Raw genomic sequence first — 18,438 nt, 5'->3', positions numbered from 1 at the left:
AAAGCAACATGGGCAGGGCAAGTTGGTTCTATGGCCATGTGGCCATCTTGCCTGCAGAGGACGCAGTATTTGCGCTCCCCATTGGGGCAATCGCTGGGCGAGTGTTCAGATCGGCCGCAAGTGTTGCACACAGGATTCTCGGCCGGGCACACGCACGCCTTATGTCCAGGGTTGTGGCAGCGCGAACACACCAGCGAGCGCTGCTCGTAGCGCTCAACCCTGCGCGGAAAGCCCCAGTAGAGCACGTTCCTAGGCGGTTGTGGCGATGCGAAGCATAGGAGCACGGTGCCCCGGGAGCCCATGGGACGGGCCGCCAGAATTTCCACGCCATCGGCGTAGAGTGCCTCCACGAGTTTTTGCTTCAGCTCATTCGGCCTGCAACGGTATGATGTTGGAGTCATCTTAGCGGCTAGTTGTCATATAATTTGTTTCGGTATATTACCGATAAAACAACAGTTAAAGTTGTTTAGCATAATCGTACTCCCTCCATTAAATGGCCATGTGTCACTATGCAACACATGGAGAAGCAAGCTTACAAAGACCAAGACTACATCGATCCCCTCAAAGTTTACGTCACCCCTAACCACGAATGCATTGCTTGGAAGACATCTTTTCAGGGGCAACCGTCTTGCATCAATATAAAGGCCCAAAGACTTTTTTTTATTTCTTTATGAATTGTTTTTTATACTGGGAGCCTGTTTTTGCGCTGTGGAAAAACCTCCTCCAAAAAAATTGGGCCCATCTCCCCGCGAGGGGGACTCGATTGATTGATTGATTGTGGGGGTTTAACGCGCCGACGCAACGCAGGCGATGAGGCGCGGCGTAGTGGAGGGCCCCGGATTAATTTTGACCACCTGGGGATCTTTAACGTGCGCCGAAATCTCGTACACACGGGCGTTTTTGCTTTTCGCCTCCATCAGAAAAGCGGCCGCCGCGGCCGGGAATCGAACCCGCGACCTCGTGCTCAGCAGCGCAACGCCTTAGCCACTGAGCCACCGCGGCGGGTGCGAGGGGGACTCGAGTAAATGCGTCGCATAGGGGGTGTGTGTATTGCGTTAACGTTTAGTGTTTGGGAAGTTGGTGGTAGTGAATGCGTTGTATCAGCAGCTTCTTGACGTAGTTTGAATGAGTCAAGGATATAAGGCACGTTCGTAGCCTGCCATTCTGTGTCGGCTTTGTGGCGCAGTGGGTAGAGCACCATGTACCTTGCGTTCCGCCCGCAGGGTCGAGGGATCGAAACCGGGCGCCGTATAGTATTTTTTTTTATATAGTGTAGGGGGAGGGGTGCGGACTACGACTAAGGACGTCAACGCGGGTGACATCGTGAGTTACTGAAATGCTCTGCATTTAAAAGAGTGCAACATGATGCCAGCAGAGAATGTTGTCAGGGCCAGCCCTAGAACAGCTCCACTGTTGAAAGCTGTACTGCCATGAAAAGCACATCACATTTTGGGAAGTGTGAGCAGCAACGAAAAGTATTTATACCACAGGAGGCCAGGAATAGCGGTTAAATACAAATTTCGGCCAGAAGTTTAAGTTTATGGTGTATGTCAATGCGCATAGCTCCTAAAAGCCTAGTGCTCATTTTTGACGTCGCTCTTTGCTGCCATCACTCTCTTCTAGTTTCTTGTGCAGAGGGCAACGCCCTTGTCTATAACACAGGTTTTGTACTTATAGCCTTATCTTGCTTCGGACGAAAAACATTTGAAGAAAACTATTGCGTCATTCTGAAGTCTTGACCACATATTTTGACCTCAGCGTTTTTTGTGACAAGTTTGAGTCCGCAGTTTTGAGAGGTAACTAGTCAAAGTTGAACTTAGTGTGTTATAGCAAGGGTGTTGCACGCTGTACTCCTTTAATGCACTCACATAGTCATGTGCAGCATGACAACAATTTAGTAGAACTTAGAGTTGGCAGAATGCGAACACGAGAGTTGCACATAAAAGACTAGGAAAAAAGAAATTAAAGTTGTTCCACTCAATGTGAAAGCTGTGAGAAGTGCAGTGCAGCGATTCGCCATAATGGGCTGTGGCGCCATTATCTGCTCGCTCTTATCACGATCTTCGCTGCCCCGTCTCATTCCTCTTCTGATGAATTCAACGAAGGTTTTTCCAATGCAATTCAAACTTCCCGCCTTCGCAGTGTCCTGCCTGAAACTGTGCCAGAAGAAGTGCTGGTCTCTTTGTGCTTGCTTTTCCACCCGCGCGTGCCGGCGTATCACGGCCACTTTTTTTTATTACTATCGGAAAAACCAACCCAACGAGAATTCCTAACTAAATGAACGCGGGCGGTGCCGGTTAATTACGTAAATTTGGCTCAAATTTACCTGCAGTTTTCTTTGCGCTAAACAACGGGGAGGTGTAGGACAAGCGCCAGCAGTTCACGAGTTTCAAACGCTTATGACTATATAAACTGCTTGGCTTTCGAAGCCTCTTTGGGACGCCACGACGACAGCCGCTATAACGGAATGTCCGGGGCTCCACTTGGGTCCAGCGAGCAAGCTACGACGACAAGGCAAGCCCCTAAAGTGCTCTGCACTTAAAACTCTGTTGGATGCATTGTACCTATACGGTAAGAACTAAGATGCTGTTTTAAACTGTTCCGTCATCAGCACTAACGATCCAAAGCAAATGACAGCTCAATGAGCGAGACGAGGACACCATTTATTTATGGACGCGGCATGCACACGCACACACACAAGCACTATGTACAACAGCAGCACGGGTGGTGGTGGTGGTGGTGGTGATGGAGTTTCAGTCACTGTCACTTCCGCTGCCAAAGATCTCTTCCTCGTCACGCCGCTTCTTCTCCTCCTCCTCCTCTTCCTCCTCGCTCGACGAGGAGGCAGATGCCGCGGAAGAGGATGACGACGACCCCGACCTCTTTCTCGACCCTGCCGGACTCTGCTCGCCGTTCTCCGCACCACTCTCGGCCTCCGACTTCTCCTCCGCTTCCGACTCCGCCTCGGATTCTGTTGAGAACGGTCACAAACACACAAACCAAACAATAAACAATCAGCCCATAAGATAACAACTTCTAATTGTTTATCAACACTCCACCAACGCAATTAGGAAAGTGTGAGGTTTGTGAAAGGCCCAGTGCCACCAAACGTCAATCCAACCATTTTACTAAGATCTCGGGACATGTATGCAAGCAGTCATGAAGTCGTGTTCATTCCTACAAGTATGTTCACCCAAATTAATACACGCAGCAACGGGGGCTTGTAAAACTGCCAGCATAGTTCACGCTTGGTAGTTTGCATCAAAATTACCATATTTTCGCACATATAACCTGCACCAAAAATGCCAAAATTTCAGTGGCAAAGTAGGGGTGCGGATAATACGTGGGGTTTTTCCTTTAGTGCAGCTTCACGGAAGTATGTGTTGGGCCCTGAAGCTCCTACACAGTAACACTGACCAAGCCTTCCATGGCAGCGATTGCGCGAAACATACAAGGACAAGGAAGAAAAAACAAGGACGAGCGCACTCTAACAACGGAATTTTATTAATGAATTGCGACTTTTGCCTTGCAGTCATTGTATTCTACTCGCTAAATATACGCTTTTTCTGTCTACATAGTATGTGATGTGTTGCTTGAGCAGTAGATTTGGTGCAGCCTTTCCTCTATCAAATGTGCGGGCAATGCGCATGGATTTTTTTTCTTCCGGCGGGCTGAAAGTGGGGGTGCAGATTCCATGCAGGGGCGGGTTATACGCACAAAAATGTGGTAAGAAATGCCGAGAACGTAACATTCCAAGAACAAGTCAGCCCACAACTATTCTAGCCTCCTCAGTTGCTCTAACAAGGCCCGGGATACCCTCCCTGCTGATTACAAAGGGTCAGTGCTCATACAAGAGCATGTAGCCTAGATGTCAAGGCTAGCTTTGATTCAGTTCAACCCGACCTTCACTACACCAACCTTTCCCACTAACCCAACATCACCTGTCAGCTCTATTAGCTCAAGTTAATGCGTTTCTCCAGGGGGGCTGAGCTCTGGCCAACGTTTTAGCAAGCGACTGTCCGACTTGATAAATCCATCATCCCTAGTAAACCCAGCCCAATAATGTCCAGAATGAGACACGTGGTCATCGTCTGTGCAACAATATTCTCAGGAAATGCGATGGCTGATTGGCATGTATTTCCCTCAAAGGAAAGTGCGTACCAAACTATTTCTTTTCAACAAGACAACTACCCCACTCGCAGTTTCTAAAGGTAAAGAAAAATATATTGTCAGATTTTGATGCTACCAGGAATTTTTTTTTACCATAATTTCATGATTCTAATGCGCACTTCTTTTTTTTCCCTAAAATTAGCCTTCAAACTAACTCCCAATATCCAACTCAATCCAATCCAAAACAATCCGTCAACAGCATGCGAGTAAATTTTGGTACACTGATTTCATTTTCAACGAATGCATGATTTTCAGGTGGAGTTCACAAATTAGCAGCAAATTAAACCAACAGGCCGGCACGTCAAAAATTATGAAGGTCGAGGTGCTTGACATTGAACACGTTCAATGTTTCCCCATCAGTTTTAATGCCAGCAGAAGCTGGATTTGCAATTTTATGAAGCACAACGAATTTTCGCAGCTACAGTTGCCTGTGTCAAATAAAGGTATTGTCATTTGCCACATACGTCGTGTCATGTATTTTACAACTGTACGATAGAATCGGCGTCAAATTACTTTTTTTCTAAACTTCCTACCTAAATTTACCTGCATGTTACAATCAGTGGCGCGTTACAATCATGCAAATACAGTACTTGTAATACCAGCCCACTATTCGGGCAACTTATTTTTGGATTTCTTTCGCCAACACGTGTTCCTCTGCAATTACATCTGGTTCTTGTCATCACTGAACATAACACTCAATTAAGATCATCAGCTGACCATCACCAGTTTCACCAGGTTGAGCAAACTTCCCTAACCATAATTCACTCCCGCACTCAAAAGTCAACACTAGGCCCAGTCTGCATCCACAAATGGACAATGCAGCCTCTAGCACCGTCCCATTATGGGATGAGCCCAACAGAACTAAAATATTTCTGCACTGCCAGGTTTAAGAGCTGGGGTTCACTTGGCCAAAGCACCGCAACGGCACCCGACACCATCACACTACCAAACCTGTACACAGTCTAATGTCCTAAACAAAGCAACAAGAAACCAGAACACTAGCCACCTAACCTCTCAAAGCCCATATCGTTGTCTAACCACATTAGACGCAAACATTACGGCAATTAGCTTGCCACCAATTGATTATGGCAAAGCTGTTCCGCATAAACAAAATTCAGTGTGAAAAGGCTGTCCCGCATAACCAGAAGTGGCATTGTTAGTAATAGTCAATACCAGCGTAGTTGACACAGTAACTACTACTGACTAATAATGCCCCCAGATCAAAAAGCAGGCCAGAGAAAGCATAACCCTGCACCAGAAGAAGCCCTTCCTTGCTGCCAGGCAGTGGTTGAAGCCTCACTGGCGTGCAAACCTCACCTTTCTCCTCCTCCTCTTCTTCCTCCTCCTCTTTGTCGTCCTCCTTTTCCTCTTCCTCCTCCTCCTTCTCTTCCTCCTTTTCCTCCTCCTCCTCTTCTTCCTCTTCCTCCTCCTCCTCGTCCTCTTCCTCCTCTTCTTGGGGCTGTTCCAGCTGGGTAAGCCGGGCTTGCTGCAAGGGGATGGAACAGAAGACAGGCAAAGTGGCGATTTTGAAGAGGTTCAAGCGGGGTCAACAAGAAAGCATGGACAAAACAAACGAGGCTGTGGGTATAAATACAACTCGGCATCTGGCCGACACCAAACCGGCTTCAGTTCCATTGTCAGCACAAAAATACAAGTCGGGAGTGTTACCTGATCGTCAAGTGAAGTAACAGATACAGTTTACAGTAGTTTCAAAAGCTACCACGGCTTTTAATGTGCAGCACGGTGAAATTTGTGCAACTTTATGGACTTCCTGCTGCCTACATCTCCAATTTGTCTTCGGCGAGATGCAGGAAATTTTTGTCATGCTAAACTCGCTGCTTAGCATGCCCACTTGCATACACTCCTCCTCGCAAATTTTTATCTGAATCAGTCACATCATATGCACCTACAGCAATATTAATAAGCCCTTTACTGTTCTTCCACATAAACAAAGCGAACGTGACATAGCTGTTCCACATAAATAGAATTGAACACAACAAAAGTGTTCAGCGTAAACAGAATTGTGTGACAAGGCCATTGAATGTCGCAAGTCTGTTCCACATAAAATTGATTACGATAAGGCTGTTCTGCGTAATCAGAATTGAGTGTGACAAGGCCATTGAACATGGCAAGGCTGTTCCACATAAAATTGATTATGATGAGGCTGTTCCACACAAACAGAATTGAGTGTGACAAGTCCACTGAACATGGCAAGGCTGTTCCACATAAAATTGATTATGATGAGGCTGTTCCACACAAACAGAATTGAGTGTGACAAGTCCACTGAACTAGGCGAGACTGTTCCACATAAACACAATTGATTACGACAAAGCTGTTCTGCATAATCAGGATTGAGCATGACAAGGCCATTGAACATGGCAAGGCTGTTCCACATAAAATTGATTATGATGAGGCTGCTCTGCGTAATCATAATTGAGCGTGACAAGGCCATTGAACATGGCAAGGCTGTTCCACATAAAATTGATTATGATGAGGCTGTTCCACACAAACAGAATTGAGTGTGACAAGTCCACTGAACTAGGCGAGACTGTTCCACATAAACACAATTGATAACGATAAGGCTGTTCTGCATAATCAGGATTGAGCGTGACAAGGCCATTGAACATGGCAAGGCTGTTCCACATAAAATTGATTATGATGAGGCTGTTCCGCACAAACAGAATTGAGTGTGACAAGTCCACTGAACTAGGCGAGACTGTTCCACATAAACAAAATTGATTACGACAAAGCTGTTCCTCATAAACAGCACTGAGTGTGACAAGACCATTGAACGTGGCAAGGCTGTTCCATATAAACAAAATTGATTACGATAAGGCTGTTCCGCATAAACAGAATTGAATGTGACACAGCTGTTCCACGCAAACAAGCACTTCACTGCCTCACACACCATAAAAAGTACACAGCCTACCTGTGTCTTATGCTCCATTTCGTTGAGTGGTCGATGTCGCACCACCAGCTTGGAGTTGTTGGGCTGCACCCCAGGCTTGAGGCGACGTTTTGTGAGCCGTACCCTGCGAACAAAGGTTTCTCCATGACCTCAACAACACTGGCAAACCGCCGATGACCTCGAAAAACCTGAGAAAACCTACCAGATTTTCAAAATACCAATCATTTGCTTTTGTAATAAAATGAACACGGGTATGAACAAATTAAATGTTCTAAAAACATTAAGCATTATGCAACATAACTCGAAGTTCACGCTGCCACAAAAATGAATTTCTAGTGGACTCGCTAAGGAATAAACAATGAATAAACTACCTTGTTTCGAGCTCATTATAGAAGACACCATCCTCTCGCAGAACGAAGAAGTAGTTCTCCTCGTAGCCTTTCGACGCCTTGTTCTTCACGTTCCAGTTGTACTCACGGGCCATTCGGTACTCGTACCTGAAAGCGGTCAGAAATTGGCAGGGCTGCTAGCAGCATAGCATCATCTTATTAGCCATGCTACCCTTTCCAAAGTGCTAGCTGCCCCTGCCAGTGTGTTAAGGAAACTCCCCACAGAGTGATCTTGATGATGAAAATTGCAATTCCAAAACTTGCTGTGCAATCTTTGAGAGCATACGCTGCCCTTATTTGCTTGAACAAACATACCATATCGTTGAACCATATTGTTGTACACAACGTACGATATCGTTGTACTACCATACCATACCAAACATACCATAAACTCACTGATATCTGACAGTGCGGGTGAAGGCTGACTTATTGCAACACACCAGCACGCTTTCAATGGCTACAAACTGCCGCTACAGCGCAAAAGCTCCTTCACCCCTTTCAAAAGTGCCGCCACTTTCTCGCAACCAATCAGAGGCGTGGACTCACTCATCCTCGTCCATGTAGTCGACGCCCTCCTCGACGTCTCGTTTCCGCTTCTTGATGGTGTCCTCCGTTGGAAGGAAGTAGGCGACAAACTGCTCCCCGCTCTCGTCCATCACACCCCTGCGAGAAGGAGGAAAACCACAATGAAGGAGAGATGTCAGCGAGCTGGTGGTACAATCTACAGGACAGGTACAAGAGAAAAAAGGAAGGAAGAAAGGGGGAAAAAAAGGCCACTCTCTTATCAACCCAAGCAATCTGACTCTGAAATGCTGCTAGAAGCATTGGCTGTAACCAGCTTTGAGACGTCATCGTGGTGCACAGAAGAAACAAAGGAAAAGAGGGGAAAGGAAGATGTATACAACAAAGAAAGAAGAGTGTAAGAAATGAAACTAACATCAATGGAACAAACATTACAGCATCTTAAATGACCACCACAACGGGGGATCACAGCAAAAAAGGTTGAGTGCAGAAAGGGGCTTATGGAAACCCACATGGAAATGCGAGCCGGGGCAAAATAATAAAATGGTCTTCAACTGTGCACCACCTAAAGTAGGCACTATAAAAATGCAGCCTTACCAATCGCGAAAAGAAGGGGGCCGAAGAAGTGCCAAGGGTGGCGTTATTCCATGGCCTCAAGACTGCTGTTTGCACAGTCAAACGATCATCTAATGGTCAGTTCTAACTAATGCAAGGTTTTTGGAAGCCCCAGCAAAAAATCAAAGCACCTGAGTATTGAAATGTGCTGCCATAGTTGAAGGCTACGGGTTTATTTTAACCACAAGCACCAAACGTTGTGCACAAAAGTGTTCTTGGTCAATAGCAAGTTCACAGGGAGCAACTCAATGCCTTGAACTTTACACAAATATGCTCGGTAAGTACCGCTAACTACCTTTGAGTAAATGCCGAGCACTGCCATAGTGTGTTATGCAAGGCCACCACAAATGCAAGCAAAAATTGAACAGAGACGACAGCGCAATGCAGACTTGAAGCCCGCTGGACGCACCTGATCATGGCCTGCGACATCTCCTCGATCTGGGTGATGGGCGCGGGATCCGAGTCGAACATGACTTGCGCAAACGGATACTTCCACAACTGCGAAGGGGAGACAAGACAGGCCAGGGTAATTCACACAATGGGGTACCACACAAAACCAAGAGGCAATCTCTCTCCTTGGTTTGCTAAGCCTTTAAAGAGCCAATTTACAAAAGCCAAGGATACAGACTCCAGTAAGATCAAAAAAGCTTTTATTCAGTGCAGAAGAATATGCTGTAGGGAAAGTCGATACTCAGCTGGGGAACATATTTCAGCGCAACAATAGACTAATACCCGCGCCACATGTACACGAAAAATGACATTGTGTTTAAGGCCTTGATACCGAATGGCATCATTTGGACAGGCCGTGCTACAAGAGAAACCGCAAAGGCATTAAATGTGTTAGGCATGATGGTGATAATGACCAAAAAGAGAAATGCACTCGTATTTTAGAAGCTTAACTTAGAGAAAAACATCTTAGAAGGGTTAAAAATGTTTTTTTGCGAAAGAAAACATTATGAGAAATACTGCTTTCCAAAAACGGTGTGAGCGAGCTGCCGTCGCCTGCCAGGAATAATCAAATCTGAAGAATTCAAAACGATGAGTAACATCATGTTAACTGCGTTTTGCCGTTGTTGTAGAGAACCTCATCTTCAGAACTTTGCCACCAAGAGTGCACAAGAAAATCGTCTTATTTCGAAGTTCAGCTACGTTTCCACATCAACACTCTGGTGCTGAGAGTTTCTTCGGTTTCAATTGGTGCTCATCGCGTTCGAGAGTAGGGAAATTCAAGGCGTTCGTGAAGGCGAATGAGTTGGGCGGATCTCCTTAAACCAAAAATGACATTAGAGCGAATGGCATTAGATTTTTGCGCGTAGCAGCAAATTAATGGCATTAACACTTGAAGCATTAAGCACTTAATGTCATTTTTTGTGTATTATGTGTGGCACGAGTATTGGACATTAGGGTAGGGGTTCTTACTCTTCGTCTATCTTCAAACTGAAAAGTATTCCACAGCTCTACTATTTAGTGCATTAATGACTTATTCATGCGGCTAGTGGAGGCAAAGTGAGAAATATGAGTAACGAGGACAGCTCGCCACTCCCTTAGCTAATTTAAGCGATTTTTTTTTTCCACTTTTATTACTCCAATTAGAGAGGCATATTGCAGGCACTGTAGCTGGCCATCCCCAGGTCAAACAACCCCACATTCTTCCCTCTTTAGGGATTCCTCCCTCCTATCCCCTCCCTTCGCACAGGGTCGAATGCGCACATGCGGACTTACCTCCGAGTCTGGGAACAGCGGGAGAACTTCCACTGCCCGGACGTTTGGCTTGCTGTAGTGGGCCTCGACCTAGCCGAGTCAAGACAAGACAAGCAATTCGACTTGATGCGACAGTGATCAGCAGGGCACAAGCGAGACAGCGCACCTTACTGCAATGCTATGGCAGGAGGCAACACAGTGGAACAATGCGATGATAACGGCATGGGGAAGTCAGCGTGTGAAACAGTTATATTTCACTCAACTTAAGGGGGCACACTGGTCCTGGAAGCTTTTTTTTGCTTTCCAACCAACTTTGATGAAACTTCATGGATTTCTTCAGTTTTTTTAGCTGATGTCAAAATATAATTAGTTTTGATGTGAGGCAACTCATTTCCAAGTTAATTAAAATATTCCTTGATTGCTCTTGAGAATAGGGAAAAAAATTGGCTGCGTATCTGCTCCTTTCGTTGCAAATGTCGTCAAAAGACGATAGTCTTTGTAGATATTTGCCAAGGAAATGCCCCTCCTTTGCTTTCCCGCTCACCTTTCATGCTGTTTCTGTACCGTCGCGCTCACCCCAAGGTAAACACACTAAAGGTTTGCGCAAGGCGATTTGAATTTACCGCGTTCCATTGATTTGATTGATTGTGGGGCTTAACGCGCCGACGCAACGCAGGCGATGAGGCGCGCCGTAGTGGAGGGCTCCGGATTAATTTTGACCACCTGGGGATCTTTATCGTGCGCCGAAATCTCGTACACACGGGCGTTTTTGCTTTTCGCCTCCATCAGAAAAGCAGCCGCCGCGGCCGGGTGCGTTCCATTGCTACAGGCCGGGTTCCTCGATGCCAGCGCTGCAGTACGGCGGAGACGCGCGTGAATGGAGGCGGCCGACTACAAGGTTTATAGAACCGCGTGGCCATGCTCCACATGCGTTCCAAGAAGAACGTGGAACCTAGCTAGTGGAATCTTTCGTAGTTGTTGCCGCGTCATTTTTCGTATGCTGCCAGGAGGCGGCGGTTTTCTTCAGTAGAGGTAGAATATCATTTTTTATCAAAAAACCAAGCATCCATGAATTTTTTTATTAAAGGAACACTGTAAATATCCCTTGTGTACTAATTTCCTGTCTTATATTTGCGTAATGTCTTGTTCTTATTCAACAAAGTTGACAAGTGTGAACATATAAACCGGGCTTAGACGTTTACATTTGGCTGTGAGTATATAAGACTATTGCGCAGTAAGCAGTTTACTTTGGCCGGGTGGCTGAATCGAGTTGCAGACAGACGGACAGACAGACATACAGACAGACCAAAATTTCTGGGTTTAAGTAGCCCAAGAAAGACTATCGTCTTTAAAAGCAATTCAACAAAAAATTACCAGCATAGACACCAGAAGTTGTGGAGAATGAAATGTGGGAAGCAGTTTTTTTTTTGTTTTGGAATCACATACAAGTTTACATCAATTCTAACTTCTAGGTTTGAAGTACTCCTGCTGACCAATTAAAAATAATGCTAATTAAACAACTACTGAAACACAAAAATGCAAAATCTTCTTCCCTTCTTGAATGGTTTAAACATTCAGCAACTTCCCAGGGCAAAAGAAGTGATCTTCCTAGCTGCACTACATGCTGGGATGTACCTATCGAGAATTTCCTATCACTGTGGTACCACTCGTGGCGAAGAAGCGGGGAATTATGGAAAAGTTATTTTTTCATTGAATTCGGGCCTCTAAGGCCTTTATAAGTACCTGGTACTGTTCCAAATACAGAATGTTCAGAGGAAAAGCTGTGCAAATAAAAAAAGTGATACCTAAAAAATTGCTTTTTTGGGCAATTTTTCTGTCCCAAAGACCCATGTGCCCCCTTAACTATCGCGAACAGCTTGATTGAAGTGCCGAGGCTGAGATGCTTTGACAAGGAGCCCTCGATTAGTTATAACCATCCAGCACTAATGTGTGAACAGATGTTCAGAAAACAAGAGAGCAGTACCACCCGGAAGAAAATTAATGCACGACAATAAAATAAGGAGCCATAAATCCACAAACAGCAGAGTAGAGAGAGTAACTGGACAAGACTGTGAAATGTCCAAGCATCTAAAAAGAGAGAGAGAGAGAGAGAGAGAGAGAGAGAGAGAGAGAGAGAGAGAGAGAGAGAGAGAGAGAGAGAGAGAGAGAGAGAGAGAGAGAGAGAGAGAGAGAGAGAGAGAGGATGAGAAAGTGAAGAACTTACCGGCTTCTGGGCCTCCTCGAAAGTCTTGTTGATGGCATTGATTTGGCTCTCTCGGTCCATGTAGAGGTCTTCCTCCTTGAAGAGCTTCTTGACATTGTAGCCAACCCTGGAAGGCAGAAGGCGAGCATATTATGCAGGCGGGATTCACACGCTTCACTGCAAGCCGATCGTAACAGGGCATATGTTTCTTAGTTGTTGCTCCAACGTCCCTCAACAATCAACAAGACTGCACAAGTTTGTACCAGACACCAGACACCGAAAAAGGACAGAAAACTGTGGCACCGGACGGTTTGAGATGTGGAGATGTGAGGGGGTGTTGGGGGGGAGGGGGTTGTGACATACTTATGCGATCAACCTAGATAAATCAAATTTGAACTCAGTTGTAAAACAGTTCTTTGTAATTTACATGCAAAAGACACAATGCATACGAACTTTTGTGGGGACGCTAATACCAGTGCCATACAAACACGAAAAAAGACATTAAGTGTTTAAGGCCTTACGATACCAAATGACATTATTTGGGCGGGCCGTGGTACACGCAAAAACGCAAAGGCATTAAATGCATTAGGCATGATGGTGATAATGGCCAAAAAGAGAAATGCACTCATATTTTAGAAGTTTTCTAACATGGAGAAAAACATTGTACCAAGGTTAAAAATTTTTTTTTTTTGTGAAAGAAAATGTTATGAGAAATAGTGTTTTCTATAAATGATGTGAGCCGTTTCTAAAGTGGCTTCAGCAGCTGCCGTCACCTGGCAGCGGTAGACGAATCTGACAAATTCAAAACGACGAGTGACACGATGCTTTGCCTTTTGCCGCTGTTTTAGTGAACTTCGTCTTCTTCAGAACTTCGCCACAAAGAATACACAAAAAATCTTACTTCGAAGTTCAGCTATGTTTCCACGTCAACACTCTGGTTCTGAGAGTTTCGTTGCTTTCATTTGGTGCTCATCACGTTCGAGAGTAGGCAGATTTTAAAGCGTTCGTGAAGGCGAATGAGTTCTGCAGAACTCCTTAAACCAAAAATGACATTAGAACGAATGGCATTAGATTTTTGCGTGCAACAGCACTGTCATTTTTCGTGTACGTGTGGCACGGGTGTAAGACCCTTTGGCGGGAGCATTGACTCGAAATACCCACGTTCAGTATAAACAGGTTCGACTGCATAAGCAGACACACCCACCATCCTCAGCCCTCCCTAAAAACACTGAAAGAGAAGTCAATTCTGCAGGTTCTTGTTTTTTGTTGTACTTACTTTGTCTCAGTGTTGACGCCTGTCTGACCGTATCTGCTGAACTCTGTGGCGATGTACTCGGTCTTCTTGAGCCAGGGGACAACCAGGTTGTGATGCCTTGACCTGCAGACAGAGTGAAAGCAGCCGGGGTTTAGTTCAAGCAACGAAACTTTTCAAGAACGGCCGGCTGTAAGGGCTACGCCTACGATACTGTGCTAACAAGTGTACACTGATCGTCCAGTTTGCGTTTCGAGATTCTTAAAATGCAATGAGCTTCGACAAAACTGCGCTATTTGAGAGGCACTAAGGATTAATATATAAGTGGGCTGGTCATGCTTATATAAGGATTAATATATAAGCAGGCCATGAGTAATATACCCCTACTACCACTTAGAGTTATCTACCGTAAAGTTCCGAGCGAACGCCCACCCCCGAAACATCGCCCACCTCCCTTTAGGGATGAAATATCCAATTTACTAAAAGACCCCAAAGATGGACCACCTAGAATCAATGGTTTTAGCGCCTACGAGTGAACAAGATAAACGCGAATCATATATTCATGCGTTGATGCGGTCACTCATGTCCCTTCCGCACTTGAGCCGAAAGTTCGCCTATCTGGTATTTCTTCTTGATATCTCGGCAGTTTTGGTCGGCGGTGCGGCCACTTTTTCCTAGTTTTCTACACCTGGCCCGAAAGATCGCCCATCCCGTATTTTTCGCTTATACCTCTGAACTTTGGGTGGGCGTTCTTTCGGAACTTAACGGTAGTTGATATGGCCGTGAAGCTGTTATGGCATTTGCAAGCTGTAGCAAGAAAAATGAATACAAATGCTGAAGTGGTTCCAAGGCATCCCTAATAATAAGTCCCATCAGACACCTGTTTGTTACTAATAAGCATGTACGGTAGTGACAAGGAGAAAGTTAATTGCAGCTGTTAAATGTGGAACCAAGCGTTTCCGCTCCGCTAATGGTGGGTGACGCAAAGCAGGCGCCTCTATCAATCAAAACGTTTATGTTGGTACCTCCCTCTGAACTATGACCACAGCACTCGTCTCAGGTGTCATACCTTTTGGAGTCATGTGGTGTGAGGGAGTCTTCCTCCAGCAGCTTTTCATCGTCTGGGTGCAAAACAGCTGCGTTTGAAAAGAGTGAAATTAGGAAATGTTTTGGAACGATTCCGTTTGTACAGGATGGCACATCGCACAAAACATGCACAATCTCATCTTGGAGGCAATCAGCCCACCTACACGTGGCATCAGGTTAGGAGGGTATTTTTTTATTATTATTAGCATTGGCCTTGATGGGGACCTTCTTGTTACAAGATTTGGGTCACTAAATGCAAAACTGCTTCGAAATATTCTTACAGTAGGAGGCCAATGTGACTGTCGTCAGCAAACCCCGTGACTTAGAAAGTGTTGCCCTAAAGTTGGTATCAGCAAACTTTTCCCAACTTTTACCCATGGTGCTAAGCTTCAACTCAGTTTGTAGCCTCAAGTAAATGTGTGACTTGCTGAATTGTCAAATGCCACATCAATGCTGGGTACTTGTGACACGTGTTTTGCTCTTTGCCCTGCCATATGCACACACGACCGAAACTCACCATTGGGGTCAATCTCGTACGTCTTTGGGTCAATGAGGTCAATCGTGACGCCAAGGTCGTGCTCAGTGAGCAAGTCATGCTTGTAGTTGCGTTCGAGTGATGTTGCCTTATAGGAGACAAACCTACCGCGAAAGGAAAAGAAGAAGAAACGATCCACCAATTGAAACTAACATTTACAGGTTATTGTACTTTTGGCATCGCAAGGTTTAACTGCTGCACCTTGCAATAGTGCCGCACTGTAGATTTATTTGATTCATAGAAAATCTGAGGCTCTGTTTGAAACCAAGCAGAAAACTGAATTAAATTTTATTTCATCCATATCAGTGACGGCATAACCCAACCCGCGAGAAACAACAAGACAGAAATGGCTTTGCAATAACTTACGTGCTCTTCTACAGTGCAAAAAAAAAGGTAAGGTTATTTTTTCTGTAAATTATTAGCAACTCTCTCACCAACCAAAAGAAAGTTTTTATTCAGGGCACTTTCTTTTTCTTAATTTCCACGCGCCAATTTCTGGAAGTACGGAAGGGTAAATTCAAGCATCTTACCTGTTGGGCTCGAAGGGATAAGAAATGAACTTCGGATCGAACGGTATGTCGGGTAGCGTGTTACAATATTTGACTCGACAAACCAGCTCGGACCTGCAAAGATGCGTGCGACCGCCGACTTAACAATACACAGAAGGTAGACAACGAAAAGCGCGTTTCGTCATCTGTGATCGTAGATGAAAAAAGCAAATGTCCACGGTTAAGCGTAACTTCTATTACTTCCGCCGTGTAACAAAACACACGGCGTTGTAACCTGAGCATGCAGCATCCAATGTGCAACCGCGCGCTTACATTACCGTATGCAGGATGCACATATTTTAGTAGCTAAGCTTTGACAAGTCTTGCTGATCACCATCTTTTCAAAAGCTTGATTTTTTTCTCAAGCCATTATAGATGCCGACACCAGACACACGCAGTTGGAAGAAACTTTTCCAAGCACGCAGCTCGTGCGACTTAACTTTTGTAGCATCACTTACCGCCGTTCCCCCGGCTTCTTGCGATCTCTTTCCACCGAGGAAGACCCTGTCTGTATTGTAGGTGCCATTACAACCTTGTACTGCGGTTGCAATCAAGAATACACGGTTAAATTCATGCAGTGCTTATTTACATACTGCGCAAACGACAGCTACAATGGAGCCATGACGACGTTGCGATGTCGATGCCTCGAGGCATAGTCCAAAGCTTTGTGTGTTGTTTCTTTGTTTCTTTAAAGCTATTTAATACAGCGTAGTGTATAAAAAGTACAACCTCATATAAAACTCCATGGCTGCAGTAGCTATGCATGATAGATACAAAGTAGAAACGGCGTGTCAAACGCGGGATTTTTGAATGCCAGATGGTAACCGCGCCTCATGAGCGCACTACGCCAACTACGCTGACTACATTGCAAACGTGCCTCATCGAATCGGCGGCGTTTCTAAGCAAAGAAAAACATTTCAGCTATCGTCATTACACTGTTAGTGCTGGAGAAAAGAAGACTGGAGCACTGGTGGCGAAAGAACATAACGGAGGGCTTCAGAGGAAGTGGAGGACAGCAATAGATGTGTTTTAAGAAAGCTAACGCCAGATCCGGATTTTCCCGTCGATCACCCGTTTAAAAGGGAACGGCAACAGTATATCTATCTATCTATCATAGCTAGTCTACACGTGTGCCAGCACTCTGGGACTCTTCGATTTAGTCTCAGACTCACCGCGGGCTCGCCGAGAAGCAGTCCGGCATTCCTTTTTCTCATTCATCCCTATGGCGTTGGGAATCCTCGCACTACGCACGGACTCCCCGCGGTGAGCCCCAATGGTGACGTCTATCCACATTTCCTTTTTTTCTCTCGTTCACCGTCTACTCGATATGCAACACGTGCGCGCCCACGCACTCACGCGCTCACCGGAGAGTCATCAAGCCTTAGCCCGGTACCTAAGCCGCGCTCCAAAGATACAAAACCCCTCTAGAACGAAATCTCTGTATTCGGAACATTGCTTTATTTATAGGAAGTTTCTAACCATCTCCAGCTGCAGTGTTTAGCGACCACATTATATACAGCTTAATTTTAACGAAGAATCGCTTATAACGAAGTCAGTTTCCTGTCTGAAGGAGGACTTCATTGTAAGTATGATTTAATTACTGTAGTTTCTCACCAGAAGCCCGTGACAAAAATCTTCACGGCATGCCAAACTGTCAGGGGTGAGACAGCTGCGCATATTGCGCAGATTTGATACAAATTTGTTTTCCTGCGCCAGGCTGCTCCAAAAGCTTGAAAATTGCAAAAATTGCGCCAAACTGCTCCAAAACAGTCTGAGAGCCAAGGATTTTAACGCTCCCGTCAGTTCCAGTGCGGAAAAATGCTTACTGACGGCATAATTTTCCAGCACCCCCAAGGTGATGCTGTTTGTAAAGGTTTAATTGATTGATCATTCCATGAAAAACCTGCTTAAAATTGTCCCCGAGGTATTTTTTTTCGAAAGTCACAATGTCGGGTTGCACATGTTATTCTAAAGTTTTCCCATTGAAAACCATTTGAAGGTCCTGTATAAAAAATACTTATGTGTACTGAGGCGTCAAAAAACTTGTGCAAGTTGATGAAGAAACGGCAATTTTTGGAGCGCCGTATCTCCGGAACGACATTACTGGGCACCGCCACCTTGGTGTGATGAAGATATGAAAACGTGGCCGCCGGGCGAAGCAGTTCCTTGTGATTCAGGCAGAGCGCTCTTCGCCAATTTCTACCTTGGTTTAAGTTATGGGGGTGGCTGGGTTTACATTTAGTCGTTTGATCGGTTGCTGGAAGGGGCGCGACTCAAAAGACGGGAGCTCATCAAAAACAACATGGCACCCGCGAATTCGCCGTGTTTCGGCCTTGAGTGTGAGGCCGGTACGTGCTTGAAGTGAAATTTCGTGTTATAAAACACTGAGTTATTGATGCCTTTCCCAGCGGACTTGCGAGCGACGGGAATGGGATGATCGACGCTGCAGAAGTGGCGGCACAGGCTACATCGCCGCGAAATGTTCAAGCAGTCTTCGATAGCGGGACGG

General features: G+C 45.4%; 1 protein-coding gene across 1 annotated transcript; it reads right to left on the bottom strand.

Moving 5' to 3' along the window:
- Positions 1–2,642: 2,642 nt before the first annotated feature.
- Atms (RNA polymerase II-associated factor 1-like protein antimeros) lies at positions 2,643–16,574 on the bottom strand. The gene is made up of 13 exons (XM_077675323.1): positions 16,388–16,574; positions 15,912–16,004; positions 15,364–15,485; positions 14,830–14,896; positions 13,785–13,886; positions 12,530–12,635; positions 10,327–10,395; positions 9,014–9,102; positions 8,014–8,130; positions 7,450–7,575; positions 7,100–7,202; positions 5,488–5,656; positions 2,643–2,971 (listed from the first exon to the last, which is right to left on the bottom strand). Exons 1-13 carry the CDS (start codon positions 16,453–16,455, stop codon positions 2,754–2,756), a joined length of 1,449 nt encoding a protein of 482 aa, XP_077531449.1. The 5' UTR covers positions 16,456–16,574; the 3' UTR covers positions 2,643–2,753.
- Positions 16,575–18,438: the final 1,864 nt, after the last annotated feature.

The sequence above is a fragment of the Haemaphysalis longicornis genome, unplaced genomic scaffold, assembly GCF_048455015.1.
Source record: "Haemaphysalis longicornis isolate Haplotype H1 unplaced genomic scaffold, Haemaphysalis longicornis Haplotype H1 scaffold_6, whole genome shotgun sequence".
In the NCBI taxonomy this organism is placed as follows: domain Eukaryota; kingdom Metazoa; phylum Arthropoda; class Arachnida; order Ixodida; family Ixodidae; genus Haemaphysalis; species Haemaphysalis longicornis.
The sequence above is the reverse complement of the archived record's forward strand: the minus strand, read 5'-3'. Positions and strand labels throughout refer to the sequence as shown.

Bases quoted from the DNA above. Each gene is read 5' to 3' on its own strand.
- Atms (XM_077675323.1), bottom strand. From the start codon at position 16,455: ATGGCACCTACAATACAGACAGGGTCTTCCTCGGTGGAAAGAGATCGC. The intron at 12,636-13,784 runs GTAAGTACAACA...TCTGCCTTCCAG, and splicing joins GGCGTCAACACTGAGACAAA to GGTTGGCTACAATGTCAAGA. The intron at 5,657-7,099 runs GTAGGCTGTGTA...ATCCCCTTGCAG, and splicing joins AAATGGAGCATAAGACACAG to CAAGCCCGGCTTACCCAGCT.